This window comes from Mytilus californianus, unplaced genomic scaffold (genome assembly GCF_021869535.1).
Source record: "Mytilus californianus isolate M0D057914Y unplaced genomic scaffold, xbMytCali1.0.p SCAF_7, whole genome shotgun sequence".
NCBI classification, from domain to species: domain Eukaryota; kingdom Metazoa; phylum Mollusca; class Bivalvia; order Mytilida; family Mytilidae; genus Mytilus; species Mytilus californianus.
The window spans coordinates 70328329-70349841 of record NW_026262723.1 but is presented as its reverse complement, the minus strand read 5'-3'; the positions used below and the strand labels follow the sequence as shown (position 1 = coordinate 70349841).

The following is a 21513-nucleotide window of genomic DNA, read 5'->3' as shown; positions in this document are numbered from 1 at the left end:
AATGTTATGCGTTCAAAGCGCTTTTCTGAATTAACGTTCACCAGGAACGTGCAAAGCCAAATATTTGAAAGCCACGGATGTAGAAGTATCGAAAGACGAAGAGTTATATGACTAAACGGGACCTAAACCGGCATAATAGATAAATCCATCTAAGGTCAACTTTGTCTGTGGAAGTTGGAACCATAGTTTCTAATTTCATAGTTTATACGCGGACAGTTTAAAATAACGCGCATGATACGCCCGTCGCTTTTTCAAAGAATAATGTTCCATAACTCCTCAATGTCATATCAGAAATTTATAAAAAAAAAACTAAAGGGAGGTTATTTTAATAGATATAGACCAGTCACCAATGTTTCATGAAAACTGCTCAAAGCACTTTTGAGTTATTGTCCGAAAACTGGAAAATCCCCCTTTTTTACTGAATAAAACCCCTCGGAAACGTAAAATCTAAAATTTATATAAATCAAAAGGGAGCTCACGTTGATAGATATAAATAATTCGTCAAAGTTTCATGAAAAATGCTCAAAGCGCTTTTGAGTTATTGTCCGAAAACTAGAAAATCGCCCCTTTTTAATGAATAAAACCCCATAACTCGGATATATAAAATCTAAAATTTATAAAAATCGATAGGGAGCTCACGTCAATAGATATAAACAATTCACCGAAGTTGCATGAAAATTGGTTAAAGCGTTTTTGAGTTATTGTACGACATGTTGACGACGGACGGACAGACGGACGGACGGATGGACGGACAGACGGACGGACGGACGGACGGACAGACGGACGGACAGACGGACGGACAACGGTATACCATAATACGTCCCGTAAACGGGCGTATAAAAAGGTATGTTATAAATCATGTGCACCTGACCTCTACCTCATTTCATGTGATCTTGCATTGACTACTGAGTAAATGTTGTAACGACATCCTTGTCTTCATAATTTACCAGTGATACATAGATAACAAATAAAACAATTTTATTGTAATGTGTAAAATAGTAAAAACAAAAATTCCACGTAACTATACTTAAAAAGACTAAAGATAATACTTCTTTACATTCTTCTACGATGTATGTATGCGTACTAAGGAAGTCGAAGTAGCTTATATGCGGCTTCTACAACCGAAAAGAACTTTTAATACGTTAGGTTCTTTGGAAAAAATAAGAAATATTCAAGTTAGTTTACAATTCTTCCAATGTATTCCTCGATTTATATGAATACTTTAAATATATAGCTTATAAATTTCAACATTCAATACAGTTTCGCTGAGTGATGTAAGTTGTTCATAAATTATATATATTTTTAAAATTATGCTTCAGACATTATCTCTGAATCATAAAAAAAGATTTTGCCAAAGTTTCATAAAATTCTATGAAGGTTTGACAAAGTAATTGATATCTAACAAACTTTAACACCAAAATGTCTACACATCAGCAGAAAAAAGAACTGAATAGTAAAGTAGGCGAGATATTTCGGTGTGTGCACTCTTATATCAATACAATACGGACAAAAATGAAAAAAAAAATCATTAGTTTGCTCTGGATATTGTCTTTTTATTTTAAAAAATCTTCTGTTCAAATTTCATAAAATTCCATGAAGGTTTGACAAAGTTATTGATGTAAAAAAAAATAACCGCAAACTGAACCACAACTTAACGCCACTGACGCCAGCAAAGACGACGGAATATAGGATCTCTGTGTCTCGCTATCCCAGGCTCGACGAAAAGCAACATTACATTGCATAGCAAATGTTAATTTCCTTTACATATATACCATTGTATGAAACTTTACCAATCTTTATCGAAATTTACAGTATCACAGCCTCGTATGTATAACATCATTATGTTGTATTGTTACTGGTAAACAATTAACCAAATTACAACGGTTGAACACCGGTCAATATCTCCCTCAATTTTGGTATAATTCAGAATTCATTCAAAAACTTAATGAGGACATTTTAAACCAGAACCCACATTTTGTGTGAAGTAAAACTAAGACAATTTTAAGTATGTAAAGTTAATAGAAAAATAGGCTTCTTACATATATCACCCGTATGCCCAAAGTCCACTGTTGGATCCACGCTTTAGAGATTGGTCGCTTATAAATGTTCAAAAGTCGAGCAGCCAAATACATTTTATTATTTCTAACAAGCATAATAACCAACCAAATGTCAAAAAATTACTTTTAAAAATATACAGAATCGTTGAAAACAAAGAAGCTTTGTAGGATAGAAAATGGCAAAGTAGCCATACGAAAGAAAATTAGCCGATGGCATTTATTTCCACTAGAACGAGAATTAAGTTACGAAAAATAAACATCAATTCTTAATACCGGCAGCATCTAGTGATTACCGCAAATATGTTTTTCTACAAAACATCTGGGAATTTATCTCTTTTTCGTTTGGGCTTGTATTAGTATAGTCAGTTCAGGCCTTCCATTCATAAAACTTTACTAAGTAATCGGAGTGCAAAATTCGTGCTCGAAACACCAAATTACATAGTTTGGTTGGTTGAGTTTAGTCTTGGTACGATAATCATACTCAAAATATTTATGACTTTTATGCCGGGCTATCAAAGACTCAGTGACAAATCTGAATTAAATTCAAATGTTTCGGTGGTAGGAAGAATCTTTTTTATTTTTATTAACAAATTAATATTTTTTGATTCAGGATGTTCTACGATGTAATACTTATAAAACAAAATACCAAATGTTCTTTTGATTAAAATTGCGTTTAACAGCAAAGTATTAATGCTGCGTTACAATATTCAATACATATACTTGTGGCAATATGTAATGTTGTCGGAAACATTTCCTTTTAAGTTGTGCGTTCAGGACAAGACTCTTATAAATGCTTTATAATTACTTAATAATTGTTATTTAATATATTATCTTATAGGTTGCATTTCTGTAAATATAGACAATACAAATGCAATTTCCCATAGGAACTCCCTTTGCGGCTAATACTGTGCCACTTTTACCATGATGTTTCGTAAAAAAATATATCCTAGAATGGAAAGTTGATATGCACGACTATTTAATGCAAAGGTCAAAACATAGGGCTGTGCGGCATATTTTCAACAATTATATGCCCCGAACTTGTTAGAGATTAAACTTATACTAAAATTCTGTACTACCCATACCTTCACTTTGTGCCTACTTCAGAATTCAAATTTCACTGCAACAATATGTTTTTATACTGGTAACATTCCCAAGTTATGTCTCTATGAGATCAAACATAGAGATCATATCTGGGAACCAGTACGTAAACAAAAAGAAATATCTATGAATATTATATATCTCCCCAAAAGAGGCGTGGTTTGAGAAACAGTTGTATTTACGAAGTGCAACCTATACTAACATTTATTCAAATAGAAAACTCTCTAAAAATACTTTTTATCACAACAATACTTATTTATCAGAATTATTGCCTTAAAGAAATCACTGCATATACTCTAAGTTTTTTTTACACTACATATTTTTGAAATCTCAGTGTGTAATTAACAATTCTCAGTGTGTGTTTTTCAATTTATTTCATCTCAGTGTGTCTTTTTAAAATCTCAGTGTGTAATTTTAAATTCTCAGTGTGTGTTTTTCAATTTATTTCATCTCAGTGTGTCTTTTTAAAATCTCAGTGTGTAATTTTAAATTCTCAGTGTGTGTTTTTCATTTTTTTAAATCTCAGTGTGTAATTTTAAAATCTCAGTGTGTAATTTTAAAATCTCAGTGTGTAATTTTGATTTCTCAGTGTGTTTTTTTTAGGTTTTTAAATCTCAGTGTGTTTGTTTTTTTAATTCTCAGTGTGTATTTTTTCATAGTTTTGACGAGAACGGCTTGTCATACTAACATCTGATTTTTGCATTACTTCCAAGCACAAAGACCTTTACAATAATAAAATCATAGCATTTACAGGTTAAATCATCTGTTTTATGACCCAGGGGTAGGCATTTTTCTCTGTTTTTTGCCACTGGGGCCTCAAATTTCCTAAATTATTCTGCTGTTTCAAGCAATATGGAATATCAAGTACATATTTAGGATAGAACACACTGTTGTTAGTTTTATTGAGGTATTTTTGTATTTCTAGCTTGTATTTTTATGCCGCGGTCACAAAAAAAACACATTTAGGTGTTATGGCTTACTTTTGGGTTATAGACAGGTCAAAAACACCCCACCAACAATATTCAGGAAGAATCTATGAGTTTCAATGACTGCGAAGAGTAAATATAAGCACTTCTAAACAATTTAAATTACAAATATGCATATTTTATGAATTTATTTTGCATTCAGGGCTTGAAGTAAACTATGCATATTGTAAACTGTGAATTTATGCTGAGTCATCATAGTTAAGGCCCAGGATTTACTCAATCTTCATGAAATATTTATAAAACTCCATATTTGAGTTAATTTCATTATAAAAAATCTCTGAGATGAACCAGATTTGGTGAAATTCTGTATGTTCACTTTTTTTCAACCAATATAGGTTGCATTTCTGTAAATATAGACAATGCAATTTCCCATAGGAACTCCCTTTGCGGCTAAAACTGTGTCACTTTTACCATGAAGTTTCGTAAAAAATTATATCCGAGAACTGAAAGTTGATATGCACTACTATTTAGTTAAAAGGTCAAAACATAGGGCTGTGTGGCATATTTTCAACAGTTATGTGCCCCGAACTTGTTAGAGTTTAAACTTATAATAAATTCTGTACTACCCATACCTTCACTTTCTGACTACTTCAGAATTCAATTTTCACCGCAACAATATATTTTTATACTGGTAACATTCCCAAGTTATGTCTCTATGAGATGAAACATAGAGATCATATCTGGGAACCAGTACGTAAACAAAACGAAATATCTATGAATATTATATATCTCCCCAAAAGAGGCGTGGTTTGAGAAACAGTTGTATTTACAAAGTGCAACCAATAAGATTGTTATTAGTTTTCGTCTAAATACATGTATTTATCTACTAGTATCATGATTACTTTTCGATTGAAATAAATATTGGGGAGTCTGGTCATACTCCTCGAAAACGGTAAATTTTAAAACAATAAGATTGTTCATGAAATACTGTTAATATGTGCAAAAACATTTTTTTTTCAAAACTAATATCCAAACTTGTACTGCGAAGGTAGGAAATTCGTGTCTTATGAGAAGAATCCTAATGTAGCTCAATTATCATACAAGTATGTTGATATGCCAGGAATGTGGAGAGGACAACGGGAGTTAGACAACGAAAAAAGGAAATTATCTAACGATCAGGTTTGAAATTGATTTAGATATTTCATGACGATTCTATTATTTTAATGACATACATACTTGAGGTTTAAGAGTTGTGTTATATGTTAACTTATAAAATGCTCAGATGAAACGCAATATTCACGACACAATTGTACGTGTTCTTATAAATGGCAACATAAAACAATTATTCATAGGAATCCTTAAAATAAAGGAATGAAAAGCTTTATTTTCATGTTTAAGCATTGAACTATGAAATTTTATAAGAATTTAACGATTGTTTTCTAGTTTTTATGGCTGTAATAGCGTTGAGCGTGTGCACTTTTTAGGATAAATACATTACATGTATGCTTCATAAGAATCCATAATTTTGTTTGGCTGAGTAGAATCGGCAGGCGCTCAAATATCATAATCTATTTCCGTGAAAAATACAACAGCTATGACTGCACCTGCTATTATGATAATGATTAATATACAATATATGAACATACACCTTATCGCTATTCCGCATAAGTTTAAAATTACACATCTTTTTCATGACGTCACAAACCAGTTGATGCTATCTTGGTCCCTGTTTAAACAACGTATTGTGAAAAGAGACATGTTAAAACCACCGTAAACACTTTAAACAAGACATTTTTATGACTTTAATTTGTGTTTCAAAAAATTGGATCAAAATCTATAAAAATTTTAAAATGTTCACTTTCTTAACCTTTTGCTCCCTCATCACTTTATTGATGATCCATTTTTGCGACACTTAACACAAACAGGAAGTTGTTTAAGTGACTGTTTTTTCCGGAATGGACTAAATAGCGATAAGGTGTATTGTTGGAAAATATAAAATTTATTTTTACGAGCTTTAGGAACAGGATGAAAAGGGAAGCTCGCCAAGTACAAATAAAGAAAAGGTTTATTTGTGACCTGTTATTTGAACAATAGTTAGCTGATTGCAGGATAAAAGAATTTATACTGCTCAGTGCAGACAGAACATTTCTGAAGTCTTTATCTACCAAACATAGTAAAAAAAAGTGATATTTCATGCAATGTCGATTTTATGTCACGTCACTTTTCTTCACAATGTACGGTTCGTTAAGGGATTAAAAATTAGTTTTAGTTAGAAAATGTGCTTCGGTCAACGCTTTTACGCCCCAAGAAAATTATAAAAAGAAGCATTCAATTCTTAAATAAAGCGCAACACATTTAATATAAATCTACTTAGGTAAACGCGTGTATATTACAGTAAATCTAATAAAGTTTTTTTTCACTTTATATTTATATATATTACTTAACTTGTAGTAATTACATCGATGTTGGTTTTTAGACGAGAGCACACAGTAAAGTTCTGATCAAGAATGCCAATTTTTCAGTCAAGTCAATTGCTTTCCGAGGTTAAGACGATCATAATGTTTATTTTTTGGTAAAAGCGGGTCATAAAAGAAGCTAAACTTATACTTGTTTCCAGTGGTATAATACTAAAAATAGCTGTCGTTTTTTTTAATCCTGGATAAAAAAAAATGGGATATATAAATAACATTAATCGGAGCATTGCAACTTTTTTTTATTGAGGAATTCATTTACGTCCAGTTTCTGAGTAGTGAAAACGGTTTGAATATTATAATGTGATTATTAGTACTATAACATAAATTGCATGGGATCACTTTGGCATGTTGTAAGTATTTTGAAAGACTTAAGTTGATTTTTTAATGTATTCATTAGCGAAATGGTTTTATCTACGACAAAGTAACTGACACATTTCAATTGTCGAAAAAACTATGTCATTTTGGTCGAAAACAACAACTCCACTGACAATGTATACACCTGAAAAGACAAAATATGATAACAACTGTATGTAAGAATTATTAAAATTCACATTTACATAATGAAACTGATAAATAACTTTTACACTTTCACAGAAAGAGGAAATAATCTAATTAATTCATACCATTTTGAGATGGAATTTCACTTCAATGTATTAATAGTATTGAAGTTTGCCTGTTTATCCCGGACAGAATAATTTCATAATTTCAGAGAAATATTAACGAAATATTTCTTCTGTGAGAACTGAACTTTTCAATTTGATATTCAAAAAGGGATAAACTAAGAAGATCAATTCAAACATGATTTACCTCCAAGCAAAAGCAGCAATTGCTGACCCAGCCATTGGTCCTACCCAGTAAACATAATGATGTTTCCATACGTTCTTCGTGAATACTGACGTACATACAGCAGGTCCAAAACTCCTTGCTGGGTTCATAGACGCTCTAGTTATAAAGTCTCTACCAAGTAAGGAAAACAAAAACATTCTAAATATACGTCATGAAAGCAAACTAAAACGTTTTAGATGACCTTTTGTTATATTATCTGAAACTTAGTAAATTTTTGGATAATTTTGTACACACAAATTCTAATAAAAAAGGCAATTGGCTAATCCAAAAAATTACCAGTACAAATTCATTGACTACTTTGAAAACTAGACACCTATCATTTCAGTTTTTGAAGATTGTGTGTTGCCTCGTTGATGTCTTGCATATTCTTGTCGTTGGGTTGTAAGATCTCCTTTTATTCAGATGTATACAAATCTATTTTTATATCGGTATATGAATTTGATGCTTGAACATTACATCTGTCACTTCTTTTCAGGCAAAATTAGGCCTTGCATTTCTACTTAATCAAACACTATCAAAAGGGCTATAGTTTGATCATTAATTGGCTGCAACTATCGTGGAAATTAGAACAAACCACTAATCAATGAGTATATATATATATATATACATGAATTATGGCTGAAAATTACAGATAAATATTCTCATCGTGTGCATTACTATAGAATCTAACATATCATATGAACATGTAAAAAAGTAACAACTAAGAAAACAAATAATTTTAGCAGACATTCAAAACGCAAAGATACATTTTGAAACCTTCATAGAGAGAAATATATTGCTTTCAAGCTTAATCTTCTTCTTTCTCTTAGCCTGGATAAAATGTCCACTGTAATAAAATAAGAGATAACAATACACAGACTTGTTCTTTACGTTATATCTCCTGATTATAAAGTATATGTTTTGTTTTTGTTTTCAACAAGTAAATACATGTACTTTTTTTCATTCTACATAATATTTTTCGATAACAGAAATTAGAATTTTGTAATTCTTGTGTGGAGTGACACAAATAAAATTGTTGTCGACATGTTATAAAATAATCCATTTAATAAACATACCCAGGCCTATCCATTGATTTGTTATTTGAAAAAAATAATCAATTGGCTAACAAATCTTCTTGAAATCATTTAAATGTTAGACGAACCCAAGTTATGTATTACCTATTTTTTTTCATGGCCAGTATGTGAAAACCATCTTATATAATGCAAGTCCTCATTTTCCACCTTTTAAAACGTTTAAACTTCGTAAATTTTACGGACGCCATCACGAGTTGGTTGACCGTAATGGAATAACCGTTTCACAGATGATATCGGATATGTTCCTTATGTCGTAACTACAATACCCTTCCTTTTTCACGAATGTGACTTACCGAATTATACTATTTACCGGATTTGTAATAACATAAGCAACACGACGGGTGCCACATGTGGAGCAGGATCTGCTCACCCTTCCGGAGCACCTGAGATCACCCCCAGTTTTTTGTGGGGTTCGTGTTGCTTAGTCTTTAGTTTTCTTTGTTGTGTCGTCTGTGCTGTTATTTGTCTGTTTGTCTTTTTGTTTTTGGCCATGGCGTTGTCAGTTTGTTTTCGATCTGTGAGTTTGACTGTCCCTCTGGTATCTTTCGTCCCTCTTTTTTAAACCCGCTGCATTTGCTTGCACCTGTCCTAAGTCAGGAACCTGATGTTCAGTGGTTGTCGTTTGTTGATTTGGTTCATAGGTGTTTCTCGTTTTTTTTTATAGATTATACCGTTGGTTTTCCTGTTTGAATGGTTTTACACTAGTCATTTTTGTGGCCCTTTATAGCTTGCTGTTCGGTGTGAGCCAATGCTCCGTGTTGAAGGCCGTATTTTGACCTATAATGGTTTACTGTTACAAATTGTGACTTGGATGGAGAGTTGTCTCATTGGCACTCATACCACATCTTCTTATGTCTATATATTAGAATAGCCTGGGGTTTTTTCAAATCAGTTTTCAAATGTTTTGATATACGTACAACTTTTTTAGTAGAGCGGTTTTTATTATACATCAGTTCAAAGTATATGTACTGCAGTTGATTATAACTTGATGGTTATAACAATTTAACTTACGCAGCAATTATATTGGCTTGGGCAATAAATCCAATTGCCAATGATGACAGCACCCAATTGGTTTTCTGTTTTTCCAGTGTACACATCAGATAAGTAAGCACAAGGAAGAATGTTATCAATCCTTCACATAACAGAGCCCATCCAGGTTTAACGTCCTTTCGTAACACGGTGATGCCATTTTCAAAGAAATATTCATTGTCAATATATGCACGAGGTGGTTGCACAGCCTACAATACTATAAACAATTAATAGAGGAACACAGTTCTATAATCAAATGTAGTAATAACGACAGACATCTATGATCCATATTTTGTCTCGTCTCGAAGAAGTAACAAAAATGAGACTAAGGCTTGCTGTTTCTAGCGGCGGCTGCGTCAACAAGTTATTAGTTTGTGATAAGATCATTAGATTAGATCAGTGGAAGTGGAATTACTAGTTATAGTTCAATGCTATTTGGTATGCAGTTGTATCAATATTTGTACATCTCAATTCCATAGAGATTATTTGGCACTACCTACTCAGTCATGCTATATTGACTTTGAAAAAAAACTTTTCCTTAGTTTACCCTGAGACTTCTTTAACACAGTTATAGTAGTCTCAGGTTTACCTGTCAAAGTTTACGATTCGGTCAATTTAAGGGGAACTGCTAGAGAAGGGTCAACGCTATTTGGTAAGCAATTGAATTGATATTTAATATTTGTCTTTTCCATGGTGATTGTATAGCCCCATAAACCTCGTCATTGTTAAGCTGAGAAACTTTTACATATTTCACTTGTTTAATTTTGTATCTATGACAGTTTAAGGTGAACCGCTGATTGTATAACGATTTCATTTTAACCGAGGTTTTTTGGCCCTGAAACGTCAATCATGGTTCTTTGGATTTGAATGTTTTGCATAGTTTATTTAGACATTTGAATTATACTAAAATTACATAGAGGTGATACATATCAATTGATCGTATCTAAGAGTGGTAACTTTGGCAAAAAGTAACTGTATATGACAATTCGTTCATTTTATTTAGTCATAATTATCAGGTATAAATGAGAAGCTTTCAATAACCAGTCAAAGTGAGTAGTAATTCAAGAAACAACTTTAATTTGTGATGATTTTCTAACAAGGAATGAAAATTCAGTAGATGAGCGAAATGAAATGTTGACATTACAATAGAGAAATATTTATTTCGTTTGAATTTTGATTAGTTTTGACTACCATTTATTTACCATACCACAAATTAAGGTCATGTATTCATTCTCGGTAAGCACCGAAGCAAATACAATATTTATGTATATTTTTCAATTTTTTGTAAAATTTCGATTTTAACGACAAAGTAGAGAGACATCGGGAATAAAATCTTATTTTTGATTAGCCATTCTAAAACGCGGCTAGATCATATAACATTCTAAAAAAAATATAGAGCTAATAATTTTTAAACTGCAGTCAAATATTATTTGTATGTTGCGAAATCGTTCAAAGTAGCGGACAGCCATTTCTTTTTTTACATGTTGTTACTTATATCACTCGAACGGCTTTTCAGTAATCAAATAATTCACCTGACCATGCAAACTTTTAGAACAGAGGATATGTACATGTATGTTGCACAGGAACTGTAAAGTATAAGTGATGTGGTAAAAAAAGGGTTCAGGAATTGAATGCTAAAACTCCATCAATTAAAACCAAATTCCAAGTGGACCAATTACTAGTTATCGCTAACATATTTTATCCTGTTTTCTATCTTGTATTTTTTTTTACATGCTCAGGAGAAGTTTAAAGGGGATAATACGTAAGTGAGTTGTGCCCTTAGAATAAATTATGAACTCTCTTTGAATGCAACTATATAATATTTTTTTCTAGAAAACAAACCTCTTAAAAGAAAACTGAGCAGATTCAATTAAATTTCAATAGGTCAACAATAACAAAATTTATAATAAGGTAATTTGTTCATGATACGAATTTGAAAATCTCCTTCTAGACTTTTAAAAACTGCACCAGGCGTTAACACCCTCCGATTGAACGATATATAAAATATTGATAAAAATTGTTTTTTATTTTTATTTGTTGTTATTTCCCCTTTCTTTTCGAAGTCAGAACACGTATTAAAAAATGTACATGTTTTATGTTTACATCAGTATCTAAGATACCAGGCATATATTTGGGTACGCAAATCCACGCGTTTCGTCTACAAAATACACATAAAAGAGTGCTTTACTAAATGTATACACGAAACGCTCTGGTATTGTTGGTGATTTATTTTCATTCACATATATTGCCACTTTTATAGACCCAAGATGATTGAGAGCTTGCGACTTCTTATAACTTGTATTTCGTTGCTTGGTCCTTTTATCATTGACAATATCTCCACATTAGTATTCATATTTGTTTCATATATGTGGAGATGAATGTATCAACATATTGCGTTTGTTTCGAAAAAATTGCTCAGCAAATCAAAGTGAAACTCGCTTTTGTGAGGATTTCTAACGAATAAAACAAACATTCATTAACAAATGCAAACCTGCCGCTACCTATTCGAGGACGAGATGACTTAATTTTAAAATTTTCTCTTAAATACTGATATATTCTACTTTTTTCATGCTAACAAAATTTACACTCGTTCAATGAATATGTTAGAAAACTACATATATGAACAGATGAACTGTAATTAAATCAAAACATGCCCACGGAACGGTCTATTTTCCTGGATTTTGAGAAAGTATGAAATCGAAAAAGATGTATTAAGATTGTTGTTGTTTTTGTTGATTTTAGGGATAAAGTTAATTAACCATATACTTACCCTTGTAAGTGCCGCCCCAAGTAAACCACCAACTATTTGGACAACAGGATATAATATGGTTGCTTGTAAAGACAAACGTCCACATAGACTGACGCCTATTGTAACAGCCGGATTAAAATGACCACCACTGCAATAAAACATTATATTTTTCTACTTGAAATTGTGATTGGATCATATTTATATTTAACTATTTCAATTTGGTCAATATCCCTGATGCGCCTCTAATTTAGGAACTCAAAAGTTGTGCGTAAACAAAAAATCTCTGTGTTGTGATATTGGACATGTTTCTATTTTTAACAAGTGACTGAACTTAACTATTTATGTTGATTTGGAAAGTAGAGGACCATAGAATAAATGTGTAAAAACTATGGAGCTATTAAATGTATTCAAAGTATTACATTTTCAAAGAACTTATTGTGTGAAAAAAGAAATTTTCTTTTTACCACAAGGAGTCGCATCACGAAAGGACTTTCGGGGTATGCTAGTTTACGGAAAAATTAATCTCACTTCGTACCCCGAAAAATTAACCACATATGTGAAAATGTCTCAGCTTCAAAACGAGCCATCATACGTATCCAAGTTTACAATATGAACTGAGCTACAGAAGAAAACGTTACCATTACCGCCTATGGAAAATCAATTACGAATATTGACCCAATTGAACGAGTCGAGTACCAGTCAACATCAGAACTTTCTTTACTCGTGTTACTATTCTTGAACAGAAAGTCCATTTTCAAATATTGTTAACCATTAAAGAATGAACTTTTTCTTCAATCCATTCATATAAACATTACGATACCTATCTTAGTTATTCTAAAAAAGAAATTTACAGTATAGAATACATGTTATGCTTTGTTTAAGATCATCGAGTCCTTGAAAGTAAAGGAGATTCCGTTGGGAGGGGTCATAATAAAGAATATACAACAGTATATCCAAATTCGTTTTTACTTTCATGACCGTACACGCAACGTAACTTACAATTCTGATAAAAAAGGATTTAATGAAGTTTTGACTGAATGCTGTAGAGCAAAACATGTTATTCACTGATATTTTTTTCAAAAAGTCTCCAAAGATACCTGGGATATTATTTCTAAGCCAGACGTGCGTTTTGTCTACAAAAGGATCATCAGTGACTCTCGACTGAAAATAGTTTGAAGGCAAAATCAATAAGTAAATTGACGAGCATTGAAAAACAAATACATGTAACAAAAAAGTTTTATAAACTTTGGCTAAGGCCGACTATGCATTGGACTAGAATACCTTAGAAGTATTTCTAAAAACAAAATTAAAATTTAATTATCAGTAAAACAACTAAACGATTTTTCAATAATATTTCAATTCAGCTAAGCATAGAAGTACTATCTGCTGGGCTTCTATAATCTTCTGGAACGAATTGTTCACTAGTAGTGGCATAGACTAAATGGTTGTTAAATCTAAAAACGAATGTCGCAAAATTTAATCGTTTTTCAGAGTGCTTACAATAAATCGATCTAGACATTGAAGTGAAGATCTTACTATCACAAAATCAAAAAAAAATACTGGTGGTTTAAACACAAGTTTGAGACACACCTAGTGCGGAAGATTCAGTTCGAAGTAAGATGATTTTGTCATCGAGTAAGAAAGCCTTTAAGATAACTTTGAAGAGGTTGTCCTTCAATAGAAACAGTTTAGTATAACGCAAATTACAATTAGGTTAATATCGTTAATGCACTTCAAGTCGAGGAACACAATTATGGATATTAAAAAACAAAATTCCTGTAAAAAGCTTTTGGACAAGTTGCAAATTTGCAGAATATTGTTGCTTTTTTTAAGAAAGATGTATACCTAACGCGTCTTCAAATGTTTGTTAGAACTGGAATTCCAAATTATATCATTGTGCTGTAAAAATAGGGACTTGTCGCTCCTAGGGGCTATGTGCCCTTTGAGGTTTTCTAAATTCCGAAAAACAAATTAATTTCACATGATACCTCAAAAGTCAAACAATATATATCCAAGCGTACTATACGGACAAAGGGATTAACGCCTTGCTGAAATGAGCTGATCTAATAGACCTTTTATCGATACCAGATTTACCAGGTAGATGTTAGGAAGACCTAGCTGACAAAGTAAGCACTCTAGAAAAATATTTAAATATACACTGATAATTGATTGAATTGACAGCTGTGACGGTTGCAAACAGGAAGATTCTCTGAAACAGATCGTCAGGAAATACGAATGAAGTTCGGTTGTTCTGTGTTATATAAAGCAACTATTGGAAAGGTGCATGGACAATGTTAACCAATAGGAATGGTAAATGGACACCTAGATACAGCTACATATGCACTGTGTAATTTTCTTATGACACTCTATCAGGTAAATGAAATGCATTATTATAAAGCAGTGGACAAGCAGATCACTGAACAAATAGCTGCAAGGTACACTGCACAAACGATGAGATTGACAAGCCGGTAGAATCACTAAAACCCGAATTATATATACAGTTTATTCAGACTCAAGAAAAACAAAAGTTACGAAGGAAGTTCGTTGTTAAATAAGAATGTCAACAAATAGTAGAGGACCCAAACACAATTCTGCCATCATATCGCCTGATTTGAAGCTTTACCGTTAATCTAAACAACTAGCTGTGCGTTGCTGATGATCTTTGACCAAGTAAAGACCTAAATCATTCCAGATGTTTCATAAAATAGCTGTTTTTTTGTAAGTCCTTCGAACCAGGCTCTACCAAAGGTTTTTGATCTATAGCAAAATCAAGTAATACTGTTAGTAAAAAACCTTTTATCTATAGCTTTTAGCTAACGGTATAGTACTAAAAGTTGGTTCACTTTTTTATGTCTTTTAAGAATCCCAAAACAGATCGGAAAAGCTTAGAAGTAAGTACGTTGGCACGGACATGATTTATAACTACCTTTCTTTAATTCTCCGTTGATATATTAAGCAATTATTAGAAAACTTAGTTTCCAACTTCCTAAGAGGAAAATTGGCCTAATCGACATTTGACAATTATGTTAAAGTATTTTTTGTCCCATAGAATATTTAAGTCTTATACATCCTGGGCTTTTAATGTTTTTGGTTTGGGCGTTCAAAATGATATTAAAATACTGCCTAACCTTGCCTTCGCCTTCGTAACTCAGTAAAGTTTTTTGAAAATAAATTGAAACGAATCTACTTTTTTTAAAGGTAAGAAAAAAAGATAAATCGATAATAATTTTCTGGTGAAATTCATTTCGACCACTGTGCTTCTCATCTCACAAAAATTCTTATACACAAAATGTTCTTTTTACAACCTTTATTTACGGAATGCTAGTAATTGAAATTTTAATTCACGTATTTATTTCTTACCTGATTTTGCCAAAACATGCTATCAGCGCGATAAGCGCCATTCCTGGAGCTGATGAATCATAATAAGGAATTGTAGCTATAAATACGTATATTGATGTACCAAGAAATTCTACAAACAATGCTTGGTATAAATTCCCTTTAACAATGTGGTCACTTATTACTGGTTCATCCTCATTTCTTGATCTTTGTCTAGAAATATCATTGCCTATATCAATTTGGACTTCATTGCCAGCACATCGTTCCTGGTCAGCATTGTCAAACCCCGGATTTGTAATTTGTATTCTATTCGACATTTTGAAAATCTAATCAGTATGAATCAACATGAGTAAAAATGTACTTTAGTAAAGGAAGATCTTGAAGATTGCCACAAACAACTTTATGTATATCAAAGTTCACAAAAACAAGACTTTTTTTCTCAACACATTTTTTTCTAATAACAATAACAATAGACAATCACATTGAAAGAAAATATCATATGATCCAAATCTAACGTGGAGTATATATTTCAATGCGCATGAGGTGCTTAATTGAAATATTTAAAAAGGAAACAAAACTAGTGTTGTGAATCACTAGGTCTTTTATTTTCGGATTAATATCCGTTGACTGTTGTATTTCAAACCTTCATTATTTCAACCGGACAAAGAACGAGGACAATAGTAACGGATATTGGGGACTATAATCGTTACTCACGAAAAAGTACGTAATAGCTTGAGTCAGGTTCTCTTTTTTAGATGAGTACCTAATACAAGAAGGTGTAGAATTCTTATCCAATATTGATTAAACTTATTGAGCTATTAATAGTGTTGATTCACTCCTCACACATTTATATAGCAGTAAATATTTTTGGTATTCAAAAACATGTATCATTCGTATTATTACTCAAATTTTAACAAATCAGTGAGATGATGTTCATCTGTATAACAGAACATAAAGTTTAAGGATAATCATATCTTATCATTATTATTCCTAAGAACACCTAGGAAGAAGTCACGGAAATAAGGGAATATAACTAGAAGACTATCACAGTTAGTTCAGAAAAGAATGTCGGCTGTCTGTTCTAAAACATAAGTCTATCAAAGGTAACAAAAATGTTGCCAATATGAAACAATGTATCATTTCTTTTTTGACGATACATGTTTCAGTTACAACTATGAATTATCTTTCAGTATATAAACAATATATCAAGCTATTAAACGAACTGAGTCTAAAGCGCTAGAAATATATATACCAGACATTTATCAAAACTCTGACATAAACACGAAATTCCCTAAATTATAAAAGCATTAAGTTACAAATTAAAACTATTGCAAAAAGGTTCCTAAAATGTGTGGCGAGATAAAAAAAAAAAGTCATGAAATCATAACATCCCCATTATCACTTCGATCGACAGAGTAAAAAATAAGTTTAGGAAAAATTATTTAACGGCCTCACGGTGACTACAAGGACAAATGTACATTTCCGTATTAAAGATATGCATAAATTTATCCTCAGGATCACCTGAAATGGTAAAAGTTTTGGGTGGGGTTGGTGTTACTCAGTCATTAGTTTTATGTAGTGTTTTGTGAACATGTTTGCCTTTTGGTCGTTTTTCGTTTTTTTTTTTTTTTCGATAATGTTGTCAGTTTCTTTTTGACTTATGAGTTTTAATAGTCAACGTAGTATCTCATATTTTTTATCAATAATATAATAGGAAGTTTCAATACAAAACACTCTAAGATATTCACGTGTCAGATTAACACGTCTGGTAAGAAAGACAACTGTTTGATAATAATAGAATTGAATGATCTAATAATTATATTAATAAATTGCATTCAAAATATTTTAAATTTGTTTATTTCATCATAAATATAAGTCCATAATTGACGGTTTGCTATTCAATTTTTTTACATTACCTAAATTTAAACATACTAAAGAATATGATCTATTGGGCTATAGTCATAATTAAACATGTGCTTCCGCTCAGTTTTCAATTCACGTCACAGTTTCAAAAAGAGAATACAACCCACCTCCCTTGCTTTCATAATCAAATTTATTTTTCAGATTACATGGCGAACAGATCAATGTGTATTGAACGTACCATTTTGATCGTCTGGTATTATCATTGATTTCAAAAGTTTCAACATTCAATGACTGTTGCAAGGAATTAGCTCTTCTGAAAAAAAGACAAAACATACCAAGGAGACATTCAAAACTCGTAAATTGAAGAAAAACTGACAACACCATACCTTCAAACGTTTGTAATAAACTTTTTAAATATTTTGGCATCTAGCATCACTGAACAGACATTAATTGTCGAATCTGGTGCAGTATAATGAGTACTGTTAATATTATTATAGATATGGGGATGTTATGGATCTGTCCAACAGCTAGATATTGGTTTATTTTCACTATTGGTTTTCCCTCCGTCAAGTACTTGTAAACCTTAATAGAACACTTTGAAACGTAAAATTCAAATGCAAACTTGTTGAAAAGTGAAAGCCAAATTCTTAAAAAAATGTATTAATACCACTCATGCAGCCATTATAATCAATTTACATTTTTGTTTATTTATTTATCCATTTTATTACCGATATTCAAAAGTAATAAAGTTTCACTACCACGGATTGTATTGCTAATTTGTATAAAAGTCATGAATTTATATAATTTGTGTACACTTACGCAAATAGTACTGTTGTTATTAGTATGCGGACCTAGAATTAAACATTGTACAGCTATAATGCAAATGTTTCCAAGAATATTCATATTTCAAGTTTACATCGTGTGTTTCATAGAAAGAATATACTTCGAAAGAAATATTGTATATGTATTAGACGTCTAAGTGATTTCCAAAGTCGCATTTATGATGTAGTAACCATATTTTAAAACACAAGAATACAAGTGATGCACGAAAAATTCAAATTTATGCTTTTGAATCATGAGTAGACCGCATTGCTGCAAACTAAACATTAAAATTTATTGTGTGCAACATTAATTATGACTTAAGGTTTTGTTTATAAAAAAAATTATGACTACTATTAAATGTCATTTATACTGATGTATTTTAGTTATATTATCTTGTATAAACTTAAAACTGAATAATAATAAGAAAATGAACGTATAATTTTAAACTATTTCGATAATCTATTGTGCCTTTTAACCTAAAATACAAACGAATTGTTTTCGTGGATTTCCAAAATATGGCTATATTAAGGCCTTATTGATTTTCCACTTTGAAAAGGACATTTTTATATTTTAAAACAATAAACGTCCACAAAAACAATTTATGTTAAATGCACAAACAATGGATTTCCATATATAGGGCTTATGGATTTTCCACTTTAGACATCTTTATATTTTAGAATATTATGCGTCCACAAATTCAAATTATGTATAACGTGATATACTAGATAACAAATGGGAGTAGAAATCCAGAATAAGATACAAAATATAAAAAAAAAATATAGAGGAGAATGCACTCAACTACAGATACCGAGAGAGGTTTACAGATAAGAACATATGCATTTGAACAATGAATACAAAATAAAAACATACACCTTTGGTCAAAGTTGCCGAAGAGTTTCTCATACTTTGAATCAGTAATTTGCTGCATTTTAGTTTAATACCGTTTGACAGACAATATATTTATTGGCTCTGGTCTTTTTCTTTTAACTTAATATGATATAAAACACATAAGGCTTTTTGTTACCTCAACAGTAATGAATCTTAAAGAACAGAAAAGAAAACTGTTTAAAAGCTAAAAATATATTTAAAACTTATGTCCATAGTGTGGCTAATGTTTTTGGAGAAAAATTAAAATCTTTTTGATAAATACTATAAATGATATCAAAGTGAATTGTAACAATTTTGAAAAAACGAGAGAAAAAATACCATGCGCTCTTTGGGTTAACAAGACATCAAAGTCGTAGAGGGAAGACAACATAATGGCAAACACCAAAAAATGAGCAACAACTTAAACCCCTTGATGAACTCAGATGCACCAAAACCATATTCTGTTCTGTACAGATCCTCCGTTATATATTGGAGCACTCCCACTTGGGATATAGGAACATAACAAAAAAGGAGATGTATGGTTTACGTTAATAAGCCAGAAGCCGAAAGAATAATAAAGACGAAAGACACCTGGAAGTCAGCATACAGGATTGGACAATAGAAAATTTCAATCTCTGACGAAATTTCTGACTAAGGACAGGTACATGATCATATCTTGCTCGATTATTGTTTGAGAATTTTGAATATTTATAAACGCCAAATTTTTTTTAAAGTTGTGAGACAAATAATGAGGTCTTATTGTTCACGTGTTTACCACCTTTTTTTTCTCGAAAAACTACACTTTCCAAAAACTATATTTATCAGACTCTTATAACGGTATTAATGGGTTTTGTAAATATTTAGTGAATATCAAAGTGTAGAATTGTAGATAAAGTTTGAAATATCGTCTACTGTTTTAATATGAATCAGTTGTTTCGAATACTGGTATTTCATTACAATTATGACGAGTAATTGAGGGTTTGAAATGACGGAAGAGAGACAGCGAATGTAGTCAATAACAACGAAGTTATTGTGGACGTAAGACCGGAGGCATCGTCTGAGGCGAACAATTGGTCCAATTTACCGAAGGCGACATTTGTGGAATTTCTTGGTACGGTCATCTATGTTTACCTAGCCACGAATACTCAATATTATTCAATTTCTCCAGCTCTAGCACTCGTCGGATTGATAGTAATTTTTGGAAAAATCAAGAATGTTTTCAAATGAAAATACTATTTTAACATTGGAAAAAGGTGTTTTATTATAACTTGTGAACATAATTATAAAAAAAGTCCCATTTTTTTTATTTTTGGCTCTTGTACTGGTCTGAAATTGGCTCGATAACCGTTATTATTTGGCGTTTATCTAGCCAATGACTCCATAAAAAGTGTTCTATCCTAAAATTAATGGTCTACTAGCCACTGAAATTAAAATTGAAAGCAATTCATAATGAGGAAATGTCATGATTCAGAGTGATATACTATGTCGCCATTTAATTATTTAAGGTATGATTAACGTTACATCATTTAAGATAAATTCCATTGTTTTAGAAATAAAGCAATATGGCTGCTAACTGGATTTACTCAATGCGTTGAAGAGATAAATAAAATGGACTGAATATAATGTTGTTTGTTTTGGACACATGAAATTGGGCAAGATTTTTAATCAATTTTTATTTTAAGTATTATCTCCCATGGGAACTTATTAACAACATTATGTAATTAAATATATGTTTTCTAAATATTACACGTTTAACTAAGTAATACGGTTTCCGTTTTTTGTTGTTTTTTTTTATTCGTGGACAACTTTAAGCCCTTAACTATAAAGTGTTTTTATGTTTCATCGGAGCTCATTTTAATCTAGTATTTACACTTGCTTGTCTAAGTGGTAACCATAAATGTTTTAAAGCGGTAATACTTTATCCTGTTTCTCAGCTGGTAGGAGGCATAATTGGAGCAGCTCTATCAAAAGTGAGTTTGATAAAAGCGAATCTTAACTACATATGTTGAAGATATTGAGTGCAATCAAAATTAATTAAAATATATACGTATGTATCCAATATAATAATACTATTATGACATGAAGATGATATGAAGAAATGTGAAGAAGGGATAATAAAAATAAGTAACAGAAAAATTAACTGACTTCATGAATAAGGATAAGAAGAATTATGAGTATTACCTCAATTAAACAGTAACACTAAACCAGCATAAAATCATAACTTTATAGATAAAGATTATACCACGGAATCAAGTGGGATACAATATTTCTTCACCTGAGACAGTTAAATTATCAAAAATTTAAACTGCAAAGCTTTTTCAATATTTAGAATTTAACTGTCGAGAGTGTAGAAATATCGTTTATCACCAGTAA

General features: G+C 31.4%; 1 protein-coding gene across 1 annotated transcript; it reads right to left on the bottom strand.

Moving 5' to 3' along the window:
- Positions 1-5445: 5445 nt before the first annotated feature.
- LOC127710132 (aquaporin-8-like) lies at positions 5446-16034 on the bottom strand. Its single transcript, XM_052215881.1, has 5 exons — positions 15613-16034; positions 12274-12400; positions 9486-9712; positions 7363-7512; positions 5446-7054 (listed from the first exon to the last, which is right to left on the bottom strand). Exons 1-5 carry the CDS (start codon positions 15903-15905, stop codon positions 7012-7014), a joined length of 840 nt encoding a protein of 279 aa, XP_052071841.1. The 5' UTR covers positions 15906-16034; the 3' UTR covers positions 5446-7011.
- Positions 16035-21513: the final 5479 nt, after the last annotated feature.